The sequence below is a fragment of the Sus scrofa genome, chromosome 17, assembly GCF_000003025.6.
Source record: "Sus scrofa isolate TJ Tabasco breed Duroc chromosome 17, Sscrofa11.1, whole genome shotgun sequence".
Taxonomy (NCBI): domain Eukaryota; kingdom Metazoa; phylum Chordata; class Mammalia; order Artiodactyla; family Suidae; genus Sus; species Sus scrofa.
In genome coordinates, this window is record NC_010459.5 from 35818351 (window position 1) to 35834550 (window position 16200).

General features: G+C 46.4%; 1 protein-coding gene across 2 annotated transcripts in view; it reads left to right on the top strand.

The window, feature by feature from the left end:
- TM9SF4 (transmembrane 9 superfamily member 4) overlaps window positions 1-4009 on the top strand; it is a 57257-nt gene extending 53248 nt beyond the window's left edge. For both annotated transcript variants that reach the window (XM_005672825.3, XM_021078141.1), the window contains exon 18: window positions 2075-4009. In XM_005672825.3, coding sequence (XP_005672882.2) covers window positions 2075-2224 — 150 coding nt within the window. In that variant the 3' untranslated portion in view covers window positions 2225-4009. The remainder of the gene's footprint in view (window positions 1-2074) is intronic.

The window sequence follows — 16200 nt, forward strand, 5'->3', positions numbered from 1 at the left end:
TTGTTTGTTTGTTTTGCCTTTTTAGGGCCACACCCGCAGCATACGGAGGTTCCCAGGCTAGGGGTCAAATCAGACCTGGAGCAGCCAGCCTACGCCACAGCCACAGCAGCACTGGATCTGAGCCATGTCTGCAACCTACACCACAGCTCATGGCAATGCCGGATCCTTAAACCACTGAGCGAGGCCAAAGATCGAACCCGAGTCCTCATGGATGCTAGTCAGGTTTGTTAACCGCTGAGCCACGACGGGAATGCCTCACTGAAATCTTCATCCCTGTAACTTCTGTCTTCAGACCATAGTCTTATTCCTGGAATCCTGCAGAACAAATCTATTTCCCTTCTCTACAGCCCATATTAATCAGAACTGTTTTGAATGGAAACTGACCAAAACCCAGTTCCGGCTGGCTTAAGCAAAAAAGAGAATGTTATGGCTGATGTAAGTTTAAGAAGTTGCTTGGTTAGATCCAGCAGCTTCACGCTCCAGGCTTGGTTAGATCCAGCAGCTAAGACGGTATCAAAGCTCTGTTTTTATACCTCAGCTTTGTGTGTGTTTTACTGGCTTCAGTGTGCAAGCAGGATCTTTCCAAAAGTAGAAAGATGGCCAGTGGCAACCCTAGTGTGTCTCCTTAGCTTTGCAGCCCTAGAGCTAAAAGAATGTCTTTCCTCTGCCTTCATGTTATCAATCTCAGGGAAGACAGATGCTCATTGGCCCCGAATACATGTATCCCTCACTCTTCCTCACGTCCAGGAGAATGGCGTACTCTGATTGACTGTTTCAGGTTTGGTGTTAGGCCTGACAGCCCCAGTAGGGAGTGGGTACTCGAGACACTGGGAAGAAGGAAAACAGGAGACAGTGCTGGGTTAACAAAACCCAGCTACCATAGCTGTCTACCCAAAGGTCACATCTCAGCCCCCTGCCCTTCCTGCTCCTGCCCCAGTTTTCTCTGTTCTTCAGACTTCCTCCAGCCCCAGAGCCCTGTCTGTAAAAATGATAGTCTTGGCCTATCTAAACTCCAAGGAACTTTCCAGTGCTGCCTTTTGCCTCATCCCTTTCCCGGGTTTCCCACTGGGTTTACCACTCACTGCCCTGTCCCCCACCCTCCCCACATCACCCTCACCCCATCTTCAGCCACAAGAAGCCTCATTAAAGGAGAGGGGTGGTTGAACCAGAAAACATGGCCTTGGACCCCAGTTTGAAAATACTCGACTTTAGGGAGACAGTTTCAAACTGTGGCCCTTGTTTTCTTCTGGGCTCCTGGTGTTTTATGACCATGTATCTGTCCCTGAGCCCTGGAATAAGCCCAACTCATTCCTTGGTGGGCTGGGCAGGTCTTGATAACCAGGGTTTGAGATGAGCTCCACTTGGACCAGGAAACACTGCCACACTGCAGATTCCCTAGCATCCCTGCCCAGGCCTCAGAACCCTGCACAGGAGCCCAAGTGCTCCAAGGCCAAAATCCCTATGAGATATTAACACAGGTCACAGAGCGCCCTCAGGAGGCTCGTGGTGTCTCTCTGGTCCTGAAGCCGGGAGCCCTAGACACCTCTCTTCCCCCTACTTCTTGCATTCCAGCCATCCAGGAGTGTCACTGTAGTGTTTTGGGGACTGTGGAGGGTGAAGAAGTGACAGCTGGTGCCATTCCTGCCTACATCTTTCTGGCACTGGCCCCTGAGGTCAGCCCTGTCTCCGAGTGAACTCCCAGCCGCACCCCCTCCCCGGAAGACTCCCACTCCCTCTTACCCCCACAAGAAATAGCCTGGGTCACTGGTGTTGGGCCTCGGGCTCCTAGCTCTCTAGCCCTGGGTTCAGATCCCAGCTCCTTCTACTTCCTAGGTGTGTAACTGTTCCCCATCTGTACAATGGACTGATAACCCACACGGTGGTCGTGAGCATCCAGGGCAGTTTACCGTGGTTGTGAGCCCTGTCCAGCCCTCGCTGCCCACCTGGGGCAAGCCCCTTCCCCTTGCCAGTCTTCAGCTTCACCACAAGATCAGTGAGAAGGTGGGGGGCACTCAGTTGGCCACAGCAAGTGGGCACTAAGCATCTCCCCCCTTCTCTCCCCGGCCGTGCCTAGCTGGACATCGTGGAGTTCATTCCCTCTCTTCTCTACTTTGGCTACACGGCCCTCATGGTCCTGTCCTTCTGGCTCCTCACGGGCACCATCGGCTTTTATGCAGCCTACATGTTTGTCCGCAAGATCTACGCTGCTGTGAAGATAGACTGATGGGGGTGGACCATAGCCCAGCCCACTCCATCCACGGACAGGAAGCCACCCTGCGTGGGGAACTGCAGGCACGTAAAATAAAATAACTCCTGCTCGTTTGGAATGTAACTCCTGGCACAGTGTTCCTGGATCCTGGGGCTACGTGGGGGGCGGGAGGGCCTGTAGATAAATCTTGCATTTTTCTTCATCATCTTAAAATGGTTCTGTGGGGGATGAGTTTTTTTGTGGGTTGTTTTTCTTCAGTGCTAAGAAAGTTCCCTCGAACAGGAGCTCTCAGACCTGTTTATTCAGGTTTATTTTTGGTTTGGGGTTTTTCCCTTAGTTTTTTTTAAACAAATGGATCCAGGATGGATAAATCCACCAAGACACTGGGTTCTGGTCACTGTCTCCACCTCAGTTCCTCAGGGCTGTTGGCCACCCCCGACTAACTGGAAGAGGAAATGCCAGGGCTTCAGTGAGGTTTTGGAGCCTCTCACTGCCCATCCTCGCCATTGATGCCGCAACAAAGCACAGCTCTAGCCCGGACATGCATCCTCAGTGGCAGTCAGCCTCTTCCAGCCCCTTCCCCTCCCTCTTCTCTCTCCCCCAGCCTCCTCCCAGGGCTGCTGGAGGCGGGGCTTCCCACCAGGCCTCTGGTCATCTTGTCACTGGAGCAAGCCCAAGTCTTGATTCCTCCAAGGAAACCCCTCCGAAGTACTGAGTGCCACAAGCCCCAGGACAGCAGGAATCACCCCTGCTCAGAGAAGCAAGAGTTTGCTGGACCAGAGGAGAGACTTGCAATGAACTGTCTTCGTGCCAAGAAACCCTGGATCTGGGGCCTAGTACTTCCAGAGCCAAGCCAAGCATCCAGGTGTCTGTATCTGGGATGAAGGTTTTCAGCCCTCAAGATTGCTCCTCAGTCCCTTCCTTTCAGGGGTTGCTGCTCTTTGTAAAATGTGCTGGTGGTGGGCCCTCTCCTCCCCAACTTCTAGGGCAGGACAAGGCTGGGGGACCTCAGATCCCCTTGTTTGGGTGGCTGGAAAGAGGTCTTCTCTCCCAGATATCCCCCAGCCTCAGTGCCCATACATAGCTCTTTCAGCCAGACCCCTCCCCTCCACCTCCAGAATCCTTGCCTTCTCCTTGTGAGAGAGAAGATAGAAGGTAAATTCTGTTGTTCCTCCCCCAAGTCCCAGGATTAGGCAAGGATCCTAAGTTAGAAAGAGGAGCCGATATACAGGCCTGGCATTCCGTCAGCTCCCACTCTTCCTAACCCCTGCCCTCCCCATGTGTGTCACAGATACTTGCTCTTAAGTTGCAAGAGACCAAACCCACCCTGGAGTTAGGGTCTAAATAACAGCCACTCACCCTTGCTCCAGCCCCTTTAGGACCCCCATCACAAGACAAAACTCAGGATGCTGGCTAAGCTAGGAATATACCCCATCCCCTCACCTCCCCCCATATTCTCCCAGCAGCCCCCACCAGCTCTACCAATCAAACCAGTGATCTTCTCAACCTTGCCTCACAGTGACTCCGCAGCGCCAAGCGGCGACCATCAAGAGTCAGATTGGAGGAAAGGGAACCCAAGCAGTAGAGTATGATAATGGAGTCTTATTCATTCAAATCTTGGATTTTTTTTTCCCTAAGAAGATTCTCTTTTGCGAGGGAATGGGGAAACAGACTCCTCATCAAGGGTTCAAACATCAACTTTTCTGACTTTTTTAATCATCATCATCATTATTTTTAATTAAAAAATGCCTGTATGCCTTTTTTTGGTCCAATTGTAAATAAATATACCATTGTCCTGTTGTCATGTCTCTTGAATCTCTTGCAGGGATCGGGGGTCTGACATGAGACAAATTCCCCAAATGGGTTGAGCCGAATGGATTCCCTCAAAGCTCGGTCTCATGTCAGGCTTTCTAGAGCCCAGTCCATTGCTGTTCCCCTTCCTGGGAGAGTCCGTAGCCTCTCCATACTGAATCACTAAACATGGTCTTCCTGGTCCCACAAGTAGGAAATGGCAATCAAGCGTGAGCTTTGGTAGCAATGAGATCTGGTTTTAAAAAGATTCCCAGGTCCAATATTCTGCTCACTCACTTCACTTCTCTGTCATGTAAAGATTCCTTCAATTGCAGGTAGTAGAAACATAGGTCAAACTGCCTTAAGCCCCAAGGAGTATTGATGAACTCGTAAGTCATCAAGGAAAGGAGTGGTTTGGCTTCGGGTCCAGATTGATCCAGGGACACAAAGGATAGCCCTAAGATTCTCCCTTTCTCCACTGTGCTTTTCTCTGTGCCATTTTATCCCATGGTCAACAGTCTCTTCTGGAGGAGGCAAGGAGAGCATGGCATAGATCATTCTAGGCTTACATTAGCCAATTTAGAAAGCCCAGAAGAAAAAGATAATCTCCCTATGTGAATATATTCAATATAGATAAATCCCAGGAAAGGTCTGATGTACTTTTTGTACATCTTGGACCAATCACTCTATCTAAGAAGATAGAGTACTCTTATGGGCTGCATACTCCAAGAGTATTGGAATTTCAGCCCCACCAGAGTCACTTGGAATGGGTGATGACAGGACAATGCGAGAGATGCAAAGCAAAAAGCAACAGTTGCCTGTTATATCCACTCCAATGCCAACCCTCAGTAAGAAGGGTGCTGGTTGTCATTCACGGGATTCTTCCTGTATTCCAGACCCTAAAACACTTCCTAGGTATTAGCCCTTCAATCTCGAGTATGATCCTCTGAGGCATGTTCTGTTATTAGCCCCCTTTTACAGAGAAGCTATCAAGTACCAGTAGTTGAGCTAGCCTGCTGAGGGGTACCATGGCAGCTGACTGCTTCAGTAGTACTCGACTGAAGCACCATGTTTTTGCTGCCACTATAAAAATAATTTTTAATTTCTAATTTTTCATTGCTGGAAATAAAAATCCAATTGAGTTTTATGTACTGATCTTACATCCTAAAATCTTGTGAAATCATTTATTAGTTCTAGTAGCCATTTTTGTTTTGTTGTTTGTTTTTTTTCTTTTTTGGCTGCACCCGTGGCGCATGGAAGTTCCTGGGCCAGGGATTGAATCAAAGTCACAGCTGCAGCAATGCTAGATCTTTAACCCTCCTGTTTAGTTTTTTGTATATCCCAGTGGAATTCTACATGGATGATCGTGATGTCTGTGTTAAATTTTTTTTTACTTCTTCCTTTCCAATCTGGATGCCTTCTATTTCTTTTTCTTGCTTTATTGCACTGACTACAACCTCTTAATACAGTGCTGAATGGTGAGAGTAGATGGCACTCTTTAATTTGCTCTATTCTAGTTTCTTAAGATGAAAGCTGATGTCATTTATTTATTTTTTCTTCTAACATAGGTGTTCTAAATTTCTTCCTAAATACTGCTTTAGCAAGATCACAAAATACTAATACATTGTGTTTTCGTTGTCATTCAGTTCAAGATACTTTCTGATTTCCATTTGGTTACATGTTTGACTCACATGTTATTTAGTTTCCAAATACTGGGATCTTTTTTTTCAAGGAATTTCTATTTGTGTTTTTAAGGAATTTCTGTTTCTGATTTCTAATTTAATTCTATTGTGGGCAGACACCATAATGGGCACAGACTATGTGACATGAATCTTTCTAAATTTATTAAGGCTTGTTTTATGGCCCAAAATACAGTCTATCTTGGTAAGCAGTGCATGTACACTTGAAAAAAATGGGTATTCGGCTTTTCTTGGGTAGAGTGTTATAGAAATGTCAATTAAGTGAAATTGGTTCATAGAGTTATTCAAGTCTATGATATGCTTAATAATTTTCTGCCTGCTTTGTTTTATCAATAATTGAGAGAGGGGTGTCACAGTCCCTAACTATAATGGCAGATGTGTATATTTATCCTTGTGGTTCTGTTTTTGCTATATGTATTTTGAAACTCTGTTAGTTTCATATTGACCTTTGGATGAATTTATCCCCAGTGATAGTCTTTGCTTTGAAATCTACTTTGAAATTAATATCACCAATCCCACTTTCTTTTAACTAATGTTAGCACAGTATATCTTTTTTCCATTCTTTTACTTTTAGCCTATTGGCAATAATAGATATATACAAATATACATATTTTATATAATGTAAGTGTATAATATACTATATATATATATATATATATATATATATATATATATATATATATATTGCTTTTAGGGCCATACCCATGGTATATGGAAGTTTCCAGGCTAGGGGTCAAATCAGAGCTACAGGTGCTGGCCTACACCACAGCCACAGCAACACAGGTGCTGCAACCTACACCACAGCTCATGGCAACACCGGATCCTTAACCCACTGAGCAAGGCCAGGGATCAAATCTGCATCCTCATGGATACTAGTCAGATTTGCTTGCTCTAAGCTATGACGGGAACTCCTGTTTAACCATTTTAAAGTGTATGATTCAAAAGCATCAAGTACATTCACAAATTGTGCAACATAATTTGTACAAAAAATGTGTGATCCCCAACAGCCATCTCCAGAAATTTTCCATTATCCCAAACTGAAACTCTATAGCCATTAAGCACTAGCTCCCCGTTCTCTGCTCCCCAGCCCCTGATAATGACCTTTCTCCTTTTGGTCTGAATTTGACTACTCTAGTGGGATCAGATTATATTTTGTGTCTGGCGTATTTCACCTAATGTAACATCTGCAGGGTTCATTCACATTGTGGCATGTATCAGAATTTCACTCCTTTAAAACTTTAATATACCACATTTTACTTATCCATTCATCCACCAGTAAACACTTGGGTTGTTTTTACCTTTTGGCTATTGTTGATAATGCTGCTGTGCACATTAGTGTACAAATATTAGCTCAAGCCCTGCTTTCAGTTCTTCTGGGTATATATCTAGGCATGGAATTATTGGCTCTAATGGTAATTTTATGTTTAATTTTTTTGAAGAGCCACCACACTGTTTTCCTGTATCATTTATATTCCCACCAGCTTATGTGGAAATTTCCATTTTCCTTACATCCTCACCAATACTTGTTATTTTCTGCTTTTTGAAAATAACCATCCATCCTAGTAAATGTGAAGTGGTCTCTTATTTTTTTTTTTTTTTTTTTTTGGTCCTTTTTTTGCTATTTCTTGGGCCGCTCCCGCGGCATATCAAGGTTCCCAGTCTAGGGGTCGAATCGGAGCTGTAGCCGCCGGCCTACGCCAGAGCCACAGCAACGCGGGATCCGAGCCGCGTCTGCAACCTACACCACAGCTCATGGCAACGCCGGATCGTTAACCCACTGAGCAAGGGCAGAGACTGAACCCGCAACCTCATGGTTCCTAGCCGGATGGATTCATTAACCACTGCGCCACGACGGGAACTCCTCATGTTTTTGATTTGCATTGACCTAATGATTACTGATGTTGAGCATCTTGTCAGTGCTTATTAGCCATTTGTATATCTTCTTTGGAGAATGTCCATTGGGATCTTTTGCCCAATTTTCAATTGTTTGTTATTGAGTTGTAGAATTTCTTTATATATTCTGGATATTAATCCCTTATCAGATATATGATTCGCAAAATAGTTTCTCCCAGTCTGTGGGTTGCCTGCTGTTTCCTGTTGATAGTATCCTTTGATGCACAAAAATTTAATTTTGACAAAGCCCATTTTACCTATTTCTTTTGTTACCCGTGCTTCTGGTGTCATATCTAAGAAATCATTGCCCAATTCAGTATCATGAAGCTTTTTCCTCTGTGTTTTCTTCCTAAAGTTTTATAGTTTTCAGTCTTACATTTAAGTATCTAACCCATCTTAATTTTAATGTGTGGTGTAAGGTAAGGGTCCAACTTTATTCTTTTCCATGTAGAGATCCAGTTTTCTTGGCACCACCATTTGCTGAAAAGACTGTCCTTTTCCTATTGAATGGTCTTGACACCTTTGACCATATATGTGCGAGTCTACTTAACTTTTTAAACAGATAAAGTATACCATTATCTGCTCATTTTAACATCTGTTGCAATTGTAGGTTAGTAGTCTTGATTGCTCATTTTCCTCATTGCCTGCCACTTTAAAAGCTTGATATCTTTGATTGAATGCCAGAAGTTGAGTTTTACCTTGTTAGGTGCTGGATATTTTTGTAATCCTGTAAATCCTCTTGAGCTTTGTTCTAGGACAGTTAAGTTACTTGGAAACCGTTTAATCCTTTTGGGTCTTGCTCAAAGATTTTTTTAAGCTATTCTAGAGCAGGGCTAATGATTGGCCACTGTTGAGGCCAGACCTTTCTGAATAGTCTGCCCAATACAACATGATATTCTCCCCAACGCCGAGGCTGATGGGAGGAGACGCTATTCCCCACTTGAGCGCACAGGCACTGTTTCATTCTTCCTGTTGGCTCATTACTTGGCCTCAGGCAGTTTCCTCACATACTTGTGCTGATCTGTATTCTGGTGAATACTTAAGGGGACCCTCTGCAGGTCCCCTGGGATTTCTCTTTGTGCAGCTCTCTCTCTGGCTCTCTGGTGTTCTGTCCTATGAACTTGTCTCTCTCTCTTTTCCCCACCTCCCACTCTCACCCCTGTTCTTTTTACCTTTTAATCCCCTTTACCCATTTCTCCTCCCACGCACACATCTCTAGCAACCACCAATCTGCATCTGTGTGTTTTGGGTTTTTTTTTTTTTTCCTGTGTATAAGAGAAATCATATGGTATTTGTCTTTCTCTGACTTATTTCACTTACCATAATATCCTCAAGGTCCAACTATATTGTTGCAAATGGTGAGATTTCATTTCTCATGGCTGGATAATATTTCATTGTGTATATATACCACAATTTCTTCATCTATTCATCTACCAGTGGACATAGGTTGTTTCTATATCTTGGCTAATACAAATAATGCTGTAGTGAACATAAAAGCTCCTATCTTTTTGAGTTAGCATTTTCATTTTCTTTGAATAGATACCCAGGAGTGGAATTGCTGGATCATATCGTTGTTCTGTTTTTTCATTTTTCAAGGAAACTCCATATTGTTTTCATTAGTGGCTGCACCAATTTACATTCCTGCCAACAGTGCACCACAGTTCCCTTTACTCCACATCCTCACCAACACTTGCTATTTCTTGTCTTTGATAATAGCCATTCTAACAGGTGTGAGGCGATATAGTCCCCAGGCCTGGGATCAGATGTGAGCCACAGGTATGACCTATGCCACAGCTGTGGCAATGCTGGATCCTTTAACCCACTGTGCTGGTCCAGGGATCGAACCTGTGTCCTGGTACTGCATAAATGCCACTGATACCATTGCACCACAGTGGGACCTCCCTTATTGCGTTTTTTTATGTGTATTTTTCTGATAATTAACAATAGTGAGCATCTTTTCACGTACCTGTTAGCCATCTGTATGTCTTCCTTAGAAAAATGTCTATTCAGATCTTCTGCCCATTTCTGAACTCCTGTTATGTTGGTTTCCCCAGACTCTCAGCACCATTTCCTCATCTCAGAAGGAGTTCAGTCTCCCTGCTTATGCTGTGGCCTGAAAACTCACTCAAGGCAGTGAGCTGGGCAGCTATACCTCGCTTGTTTCCCATGTGTCTGGGATTAATATCCTTTGCTGGTCAGTATCCAAAGTCTTGAAAACCACTGTTCCATATATTTTGTTTAGTATTTTTGGTCATTTCAGGTGGGAGGCTAAATCTCACCCCTGTTAATTCATCTTGGTTAAAAGCAAAATCTCAGAGTTCCCATTGTGGCTCAGCAGCTTACAAACCCAACTAGTATCCATGAGGATGCAGGTTCAATCCTTGCCTCACTCAGTGGGCTAAGGATCCGGCGTTGCTGTGAGCTGTGGTGTAGGTCGCAGATGCAGCTCGGATCCCACATGGCTGTGGCTGTGGTACAGGCCAGCAGCTGTAGCTCGGATTTGACCCCTAGCCTGGGAACTTCCATATGCCACGGGTGCGGCCCTAAAAAGCAAAAAGCAAAATTAAAAAAAAAAAAAAAAAAAAAGCAGAAGTCTGCATTGCATTGCTCCTTTTTTTTTTTTCCCCTTTTTAGGGGAAAAAAATGCATATGGAAGTTCCCAGGCTAGGGGTCCAATCAGAGCTTTAGCTGCCAGCCACAGCCACAGCCACAGCCACACAGGATCCGAGCCGCATCTGTGACCTACACCATTGCTCATTGCAACGCCAGATCCTTAACCCACTGAGAAAGACCAGAAATTGAATCTTCAACCTAGTCAGATTTGTTTCCACTGAGCCACGACGGGAACTCCGTGTACTGCTCCCTGTTTTAACATGTAAGATCACGCAGTCTGCCAAGGGCTACACGAGTACTAGGACATGAAAGGGTCACTCACAGTAGGTGCTCAATCAGTTACTCCTTCTGCACTCACCAAAGGTGAGTCTACAGGGCCTACATCCCGGGAATCTAAGTTTGGCAGTGCCTTGGCTGGACTTAAGGAATGCTCTAGGTCCAGAAGCCTTGCAGTTGAATCCTGAGGGCCATCACAGGGTGAATAGGCCATCTAAGGGGTCCCACTGGAGAGCTGAATTATGACTGAGAGCTCTTAGAGACGACAGTCTTGGCTGTCCCACTGGGCACTGTGGGAAGACACCCATTTCACCCTTGAGGTTTGATCCAAGCAAGTCATGGTACCACGCTCCCCCTTGTCAGCAAGGGATTCAAGAGCAGACATGTTACCCAGTTCTAGCCAATTAGATGCAGGATCTGGAAAACCTAGAGTGGCTTCTGGGAAGGTTTTCCTCCATTTTAGGTGAGTCATGGGAAGACACACTTGGCCTTCTCGGGAGCTGCCATATCGCAAAGCGACTCTTGGAGCTACTGCAACCATCTTGGCACCAACTTGAAATTGGAACAAGAAGAAGGATGGCAGATCGAGAAGGCCCAAATCTTTAAAGACATCATTGAACTGCTGAATCAATCAGCCCCAAAGCCCATCTCACCTCTGGATATCCATGTAAGGAAAAACAATCTTGTTTAAGTTAGAGTTTCTATTAGATGCAAACAAAACCATCGTCACTGAGGCAGCCACTTGGAGGGTTGGAGGTGGAGGGGAAGGGGAGACAGCTGAAGGGGCTTTTTCATCCTGCTAAGGAATTCCAAGTTCTCCCTTAGATGATAAACTGGGGCTAAGAGCCACAAAAAGATGTGCCCAAAGACACACGGTGGAGAATCAGGGGCATGCAGGCAGAAGTTCTCCCTGTGGCACAGCCGGTTAAGAATCTGGCATTGTCACTGCAGTGGCTCAGGTTGCTGCTGTGACAAAGATTTGATCCCCAGCCCGGGAACTTCCACATGCCCTGGGCGCAGCCCAAAAAAGGCAAGCATGCAGGCCTATCAGCCTCGCAGCTGGTGCTGGCTTCTCCACAGCCCCTGCCGGCGAAGTCCTGCGTCAGCTCTGGCAGTGGGGCCTGTGAGGTGGGGGCCTCGAAGTTCGCTGGCCTAAGTCAGATTGAGTTCTCCTGATGCACAAGGGCAAAAGCAGATACTAGAGATGTCCTTGAATTTTTGTGCTAAAATCGTGTCCTTGGAGGAAAATATCAAAGTCCCCCAAGCTGTAATCAGGGTGGTCATAGGTAACAAGTAATTGCTGTAATTTCTAGACAGATTTTTCTGATTGAAAAGAACTTATCCAAAGTTGCTTCCCAGGACCACAGAATAGGGCAGACCTCTGAAAGCAGAGGCTCGTGTCTCCTCTTCACAGCAAAGCAGGACGCCAGTCCTCCCCCGAGCCCCCTCCTCTATCCCTGGAGCCTGTGTGTGTAAGCCGGGTGTCTGTCTCTCCATGGGAGGGACCAGGGATGGGCCCAGGAACATCACCTCAACTCCAGGGTGATGCCTGCAAAGGGCTGCCTTGAGTGGTAGAGTTCCCATCTCTGGAGATGGTCTTCCCCTTGCCCACCTGTGAGAACCTCCTGAACCTCACTCGGGGTGAAGCATTCATTCCACAGGGCTCCTGAGTCCCCAGCTGTGCTGGTCACTGTCCTAGGTGAGGGCTGTTCCGCAGCGAATAAGACAAAATCCCTGTGATTGCAGAGGCAAAGGCGGTCAAGACATCAGTACATCACATAAAGGAAGATAGCTGTAAGTGCTAGAACAAAACCCAAATCAGAGGCTGGGAGGGTGAGTGACGGGGTGTTTTTCAGAAAGGATGGTCTGGGACGGCCTCCCCGAGGAGGTGAAACTAATGCATCAGCTGAGCTGCATGAACCTTAGTGAATCGAGGAGTCAGCCATGCAAACAGCAGAAGGTTCCAGGTAAGGGAAGGGCAGGTAGGATTTTGAACCATGTTTGAAGGAGTTTGGTGTCCCTGGAAAGCCATCTGGAGGAGGAGAGGCGTAGGAAATGAAGCTGGAGAGGGGACGAGGTCAGATCTTGAAGGTCTCGACGGCCACAAGGAGCAGCTGGCTTTTCCTCTTGAGTGGTCGGAGCCATTGGGAGAGTTTAGAGCAGAGAGAAGACATGACCTGACTCAGGTTGGTTTAGCGGCATTTATTTATTTTTGGGCTGTGCCCACGGTATACAAATATTCTGGGACCAGGGATCAAACCCACACCACAGCCTTGACCTGTTCCACATCAGTGGCACTGGATCCTCAACCTGGCAGAGTTCACTGTACCACCAGGGAACTCCAACTCAGGTTTAAAGAGCCACTCTGGCCACTATACTCATGTAAGTCCCTGCACACAGTAGGTCCCCACTAAATGTCAGTGGTTATTATCACTGTTTTCAGTCCCATCTCATGGGACTCTTGAGCTCACTGAGGGCAGACACCTGAGTAGAGTTGTCTGCTGCCCCAGGTGCTCAGTACAGAGGATGCTAAGATATGCGGATAGGAAAATGAGTGACACCGGGTCTGAATAAATGAGCGAGCAGGAGTGGGCTCTGAGGACAAACTCAAGCCCCAGAAGAGCGCCGAGCCCCCCAGTTGCTGAGGCCAGTCACAGAGTGAAGGGAGTGTGCCACTGGCCGTGCGACAGAAAGATCAGGTAGCACCTGCCTTGGGAAACACCATGGTCAAAGGCCTAAGGACGTGTAGGGTGCAGCAGGGCTGCAGTTTGGGCTGCAGGAGCCAAAGTGCACCTGCCAAACACCAGGCACAGCGTAGGCAAACCATGTAGGGCAGGAGCTTTCAGGGTCACAAGGCCGCCTTCAGGCTCACTCTGATTCCCCTGGGAACATCAGGGACAGCTGTTGAGCACAGCTGGAAGGTGGCAGAGATTGCTGTGGACTAGGGCAATCATAGAGGGCTTCCTGGAAGAGCTGTAGTATGGACAGATGGAAAAGATTCAAACTGAAGATACTGGGGAGCTGCTGTGGCAGACACTGCGGCCCCCTGACTCCAGCTGCCCCATGTGCTGGCCCACCTCTGAGGCACAGCTGATGCCCCTCCCCGCTACCCACTGGACCATGGTTTGGCTTTGCATTCAGAGGTCCTAATTCCAGGAAATGGCCTTACCCACCCATCCAGCTTCACCTCTCCTGAGCATCCACAGCCAGAGCACATGCTGTGCCCTGATCACATGGTGCATTTTCCACCCAGTGTCTTTGGTCATGCTGTTTGCTGTTCAGAATTATTCTCTTCTCCTTCTTCAGCCTTTTTTTTTTTTTGCTTTTTAGGGCCACACCCACAGCATATGGAGGTTCCCAAGCTAGGGGTCCAATCAGAGCTACAGCTGCCGGCCTACACCACAGCTCACAGCAATGCCGGATCCATAACCCACTGATCCAGGCCAGGGATTGAACACTCATCCTCCTGGATCCTAGTCAGGTTCACTAATCACTGAGCCACAAAGGGAACTCCTCCAGCCCCACTTTCTTTTTTTTTTTTTTAATTAATTAATTATTTATTTATTTATTTATTTTGTCTTTTGTCTTTTTGTTGTTGTTGTTGCTATTTCTTGGGCCGCTCCCGCAGCACATGGAGGTTCCCAGGCTAGGGGTTGAATCGGAGCTGTAGCCACCGGCCTACGCCAGAGCCACAGCAACGCGGGATCCGAACCGCGTCTGCAACCTACACCACAGCTCACGGCAACGCCGGATCGTTAACCCACTGAGCAAGAGCAGGGACCGAACCCGCAACCTCATGGTTCCTAGTCGGATTCGTTAACCACTGCGCCACGACGGGAACTCCCCAGCCCCACTTTCTAAACTACTGTCTACTCTTCAAAGCCCAGCTCCATGTCCCAGCTTCACAGAAGTCTCCACCCTCTGATCCTACATGGCACACAGCTGGACAGAGCTGTAGGCCCAGCTGGACTTAGCCGGGCTCTGTCTCTTTGGGGTGTCTGTTATGTACAAGTTATGCCTATTGTCTTGTTGGAATTACTAGTAGTGTCCTTTCACTCCTAAATGTGTCCCAGCTGAAGACAAATTACATGGCCACCCTTCATTGTCCCCACACACCTCCCCCTAGTGAAATCCTGGGGACAGGAACCACGTTGTCAGGCCGAGCACAGTACTCTGACACATTTGGAGAAAGTCACTAGTTTCACACAAATAATTTTTGGGGTGCACATGGGGCAAGGAAGTCCTGATACATGTTAGAGGGGGAAGGGAGAGAAGAAAACAAGATCACTTGGGAGGGTTACAAGTGACAGGAAACCATGAAGAGAAGGGGAGAAGCAGTGAGAAGGAGCAGAGGATGATGTTAGGCAGACTGGGCAGGGGAAGCCTCAGAAGAAGCCTTTGTCTGAGGCCTGAAGGAATTGCAGATGAAGAAAATTCCACAGAAAAAGTGCAAGAACCCTGAAGTCAGAATGTGCTTCGTGTGTTTAAGGAGCAGCAGAGAGGCGAGCGTGGGCAGTCAAGGGAGGTTGATGGATAATGTTGGAAGGGAACAGAAAATGCTGGAATCGTCAGCCACAGGAATTATGGTTTTTTTGGTTTTTTTTTTTTTTTTTTTTTTTTTTTTCTGCCGAAGCAGGGTTTTGAATGCGGAAGTAACATGATCTGAGTTATTTTTTCCCAAGCTGAAAGGTTTTTATTTTTTCATCATGCAATAGCAGACAAAATACCATGAATCCTCTTCTGATTGGACAAAGCCACATCAGTAACTATTTTCCTGTCTCAAAGCAGCGATGTCAGTTACAACACGGCCACCCAAGACCATCAGAGCTACAGATTTCTTTTTGGAGGTTATCCTCACAGGATATGGTAACAGTTTCCAGATTTAAGTCCTGCAAAACCAACTTATTCAAACAACGTCTAAGTTCAGTGTTATATTACCAGGCCTAACAACTTAATAACAGTCATGAACAGCCACACAAGTGTCCAAATGGCATAGAAAAATTACATATTTTTGGTAAATGTCCTCAGCCAACAGCAACAATCAGGCCTGGACAGCTCAACGTCCCCAGTGGATGGAAATGAGGAAGGGGATGCTTAGGGGTCTGACTTATAAGCAACAAAATGAAAAACACAGCATTAAATTTCTACTTTTTTTTTTCCTTTTACAGCCACACCTGTGGCTTATGGAAGTTCCCCGGCTTGGGGTCCAATCGGAGCTGTAGCCACTGGCCTATGCCACAGCCACAACAATGTGGGATCTAAGCCATATCTGCCACCTATGCTGCAGTTTATGGCAATGCCAGACCCTTAACTCACTGAGCAAGGCCAGGGGATCGAACCTGCATCCTGGAGACTAAGTCGGGTCCTTAACCTGCTGAGACACCATGGGAACTCCCTAAGGGAACTTTCTACATACACAAGTCATACCTGGACTGAAGGAACCTCTAAAACTGCAGTGTTCTGAGTTCTTTGAAATTGGTGAATCAAAAAAGTTAGGAAAACACATGTACCTGCATGTTCATTGCAGCACTATTCACAATAGCCAAGACATGGAAACAACCCAAATGTCCATGACAGATGACTGGATTAGGAAGATGGCATATATATACACAATGGAATACTACTCAGCCATAAAAAAGAACAAAATAATGCCATTTGCAGCAACATGGATGGAACTAGAGACTCTCATACTGAGTGAAATATGTCAGAAAGAGAAAG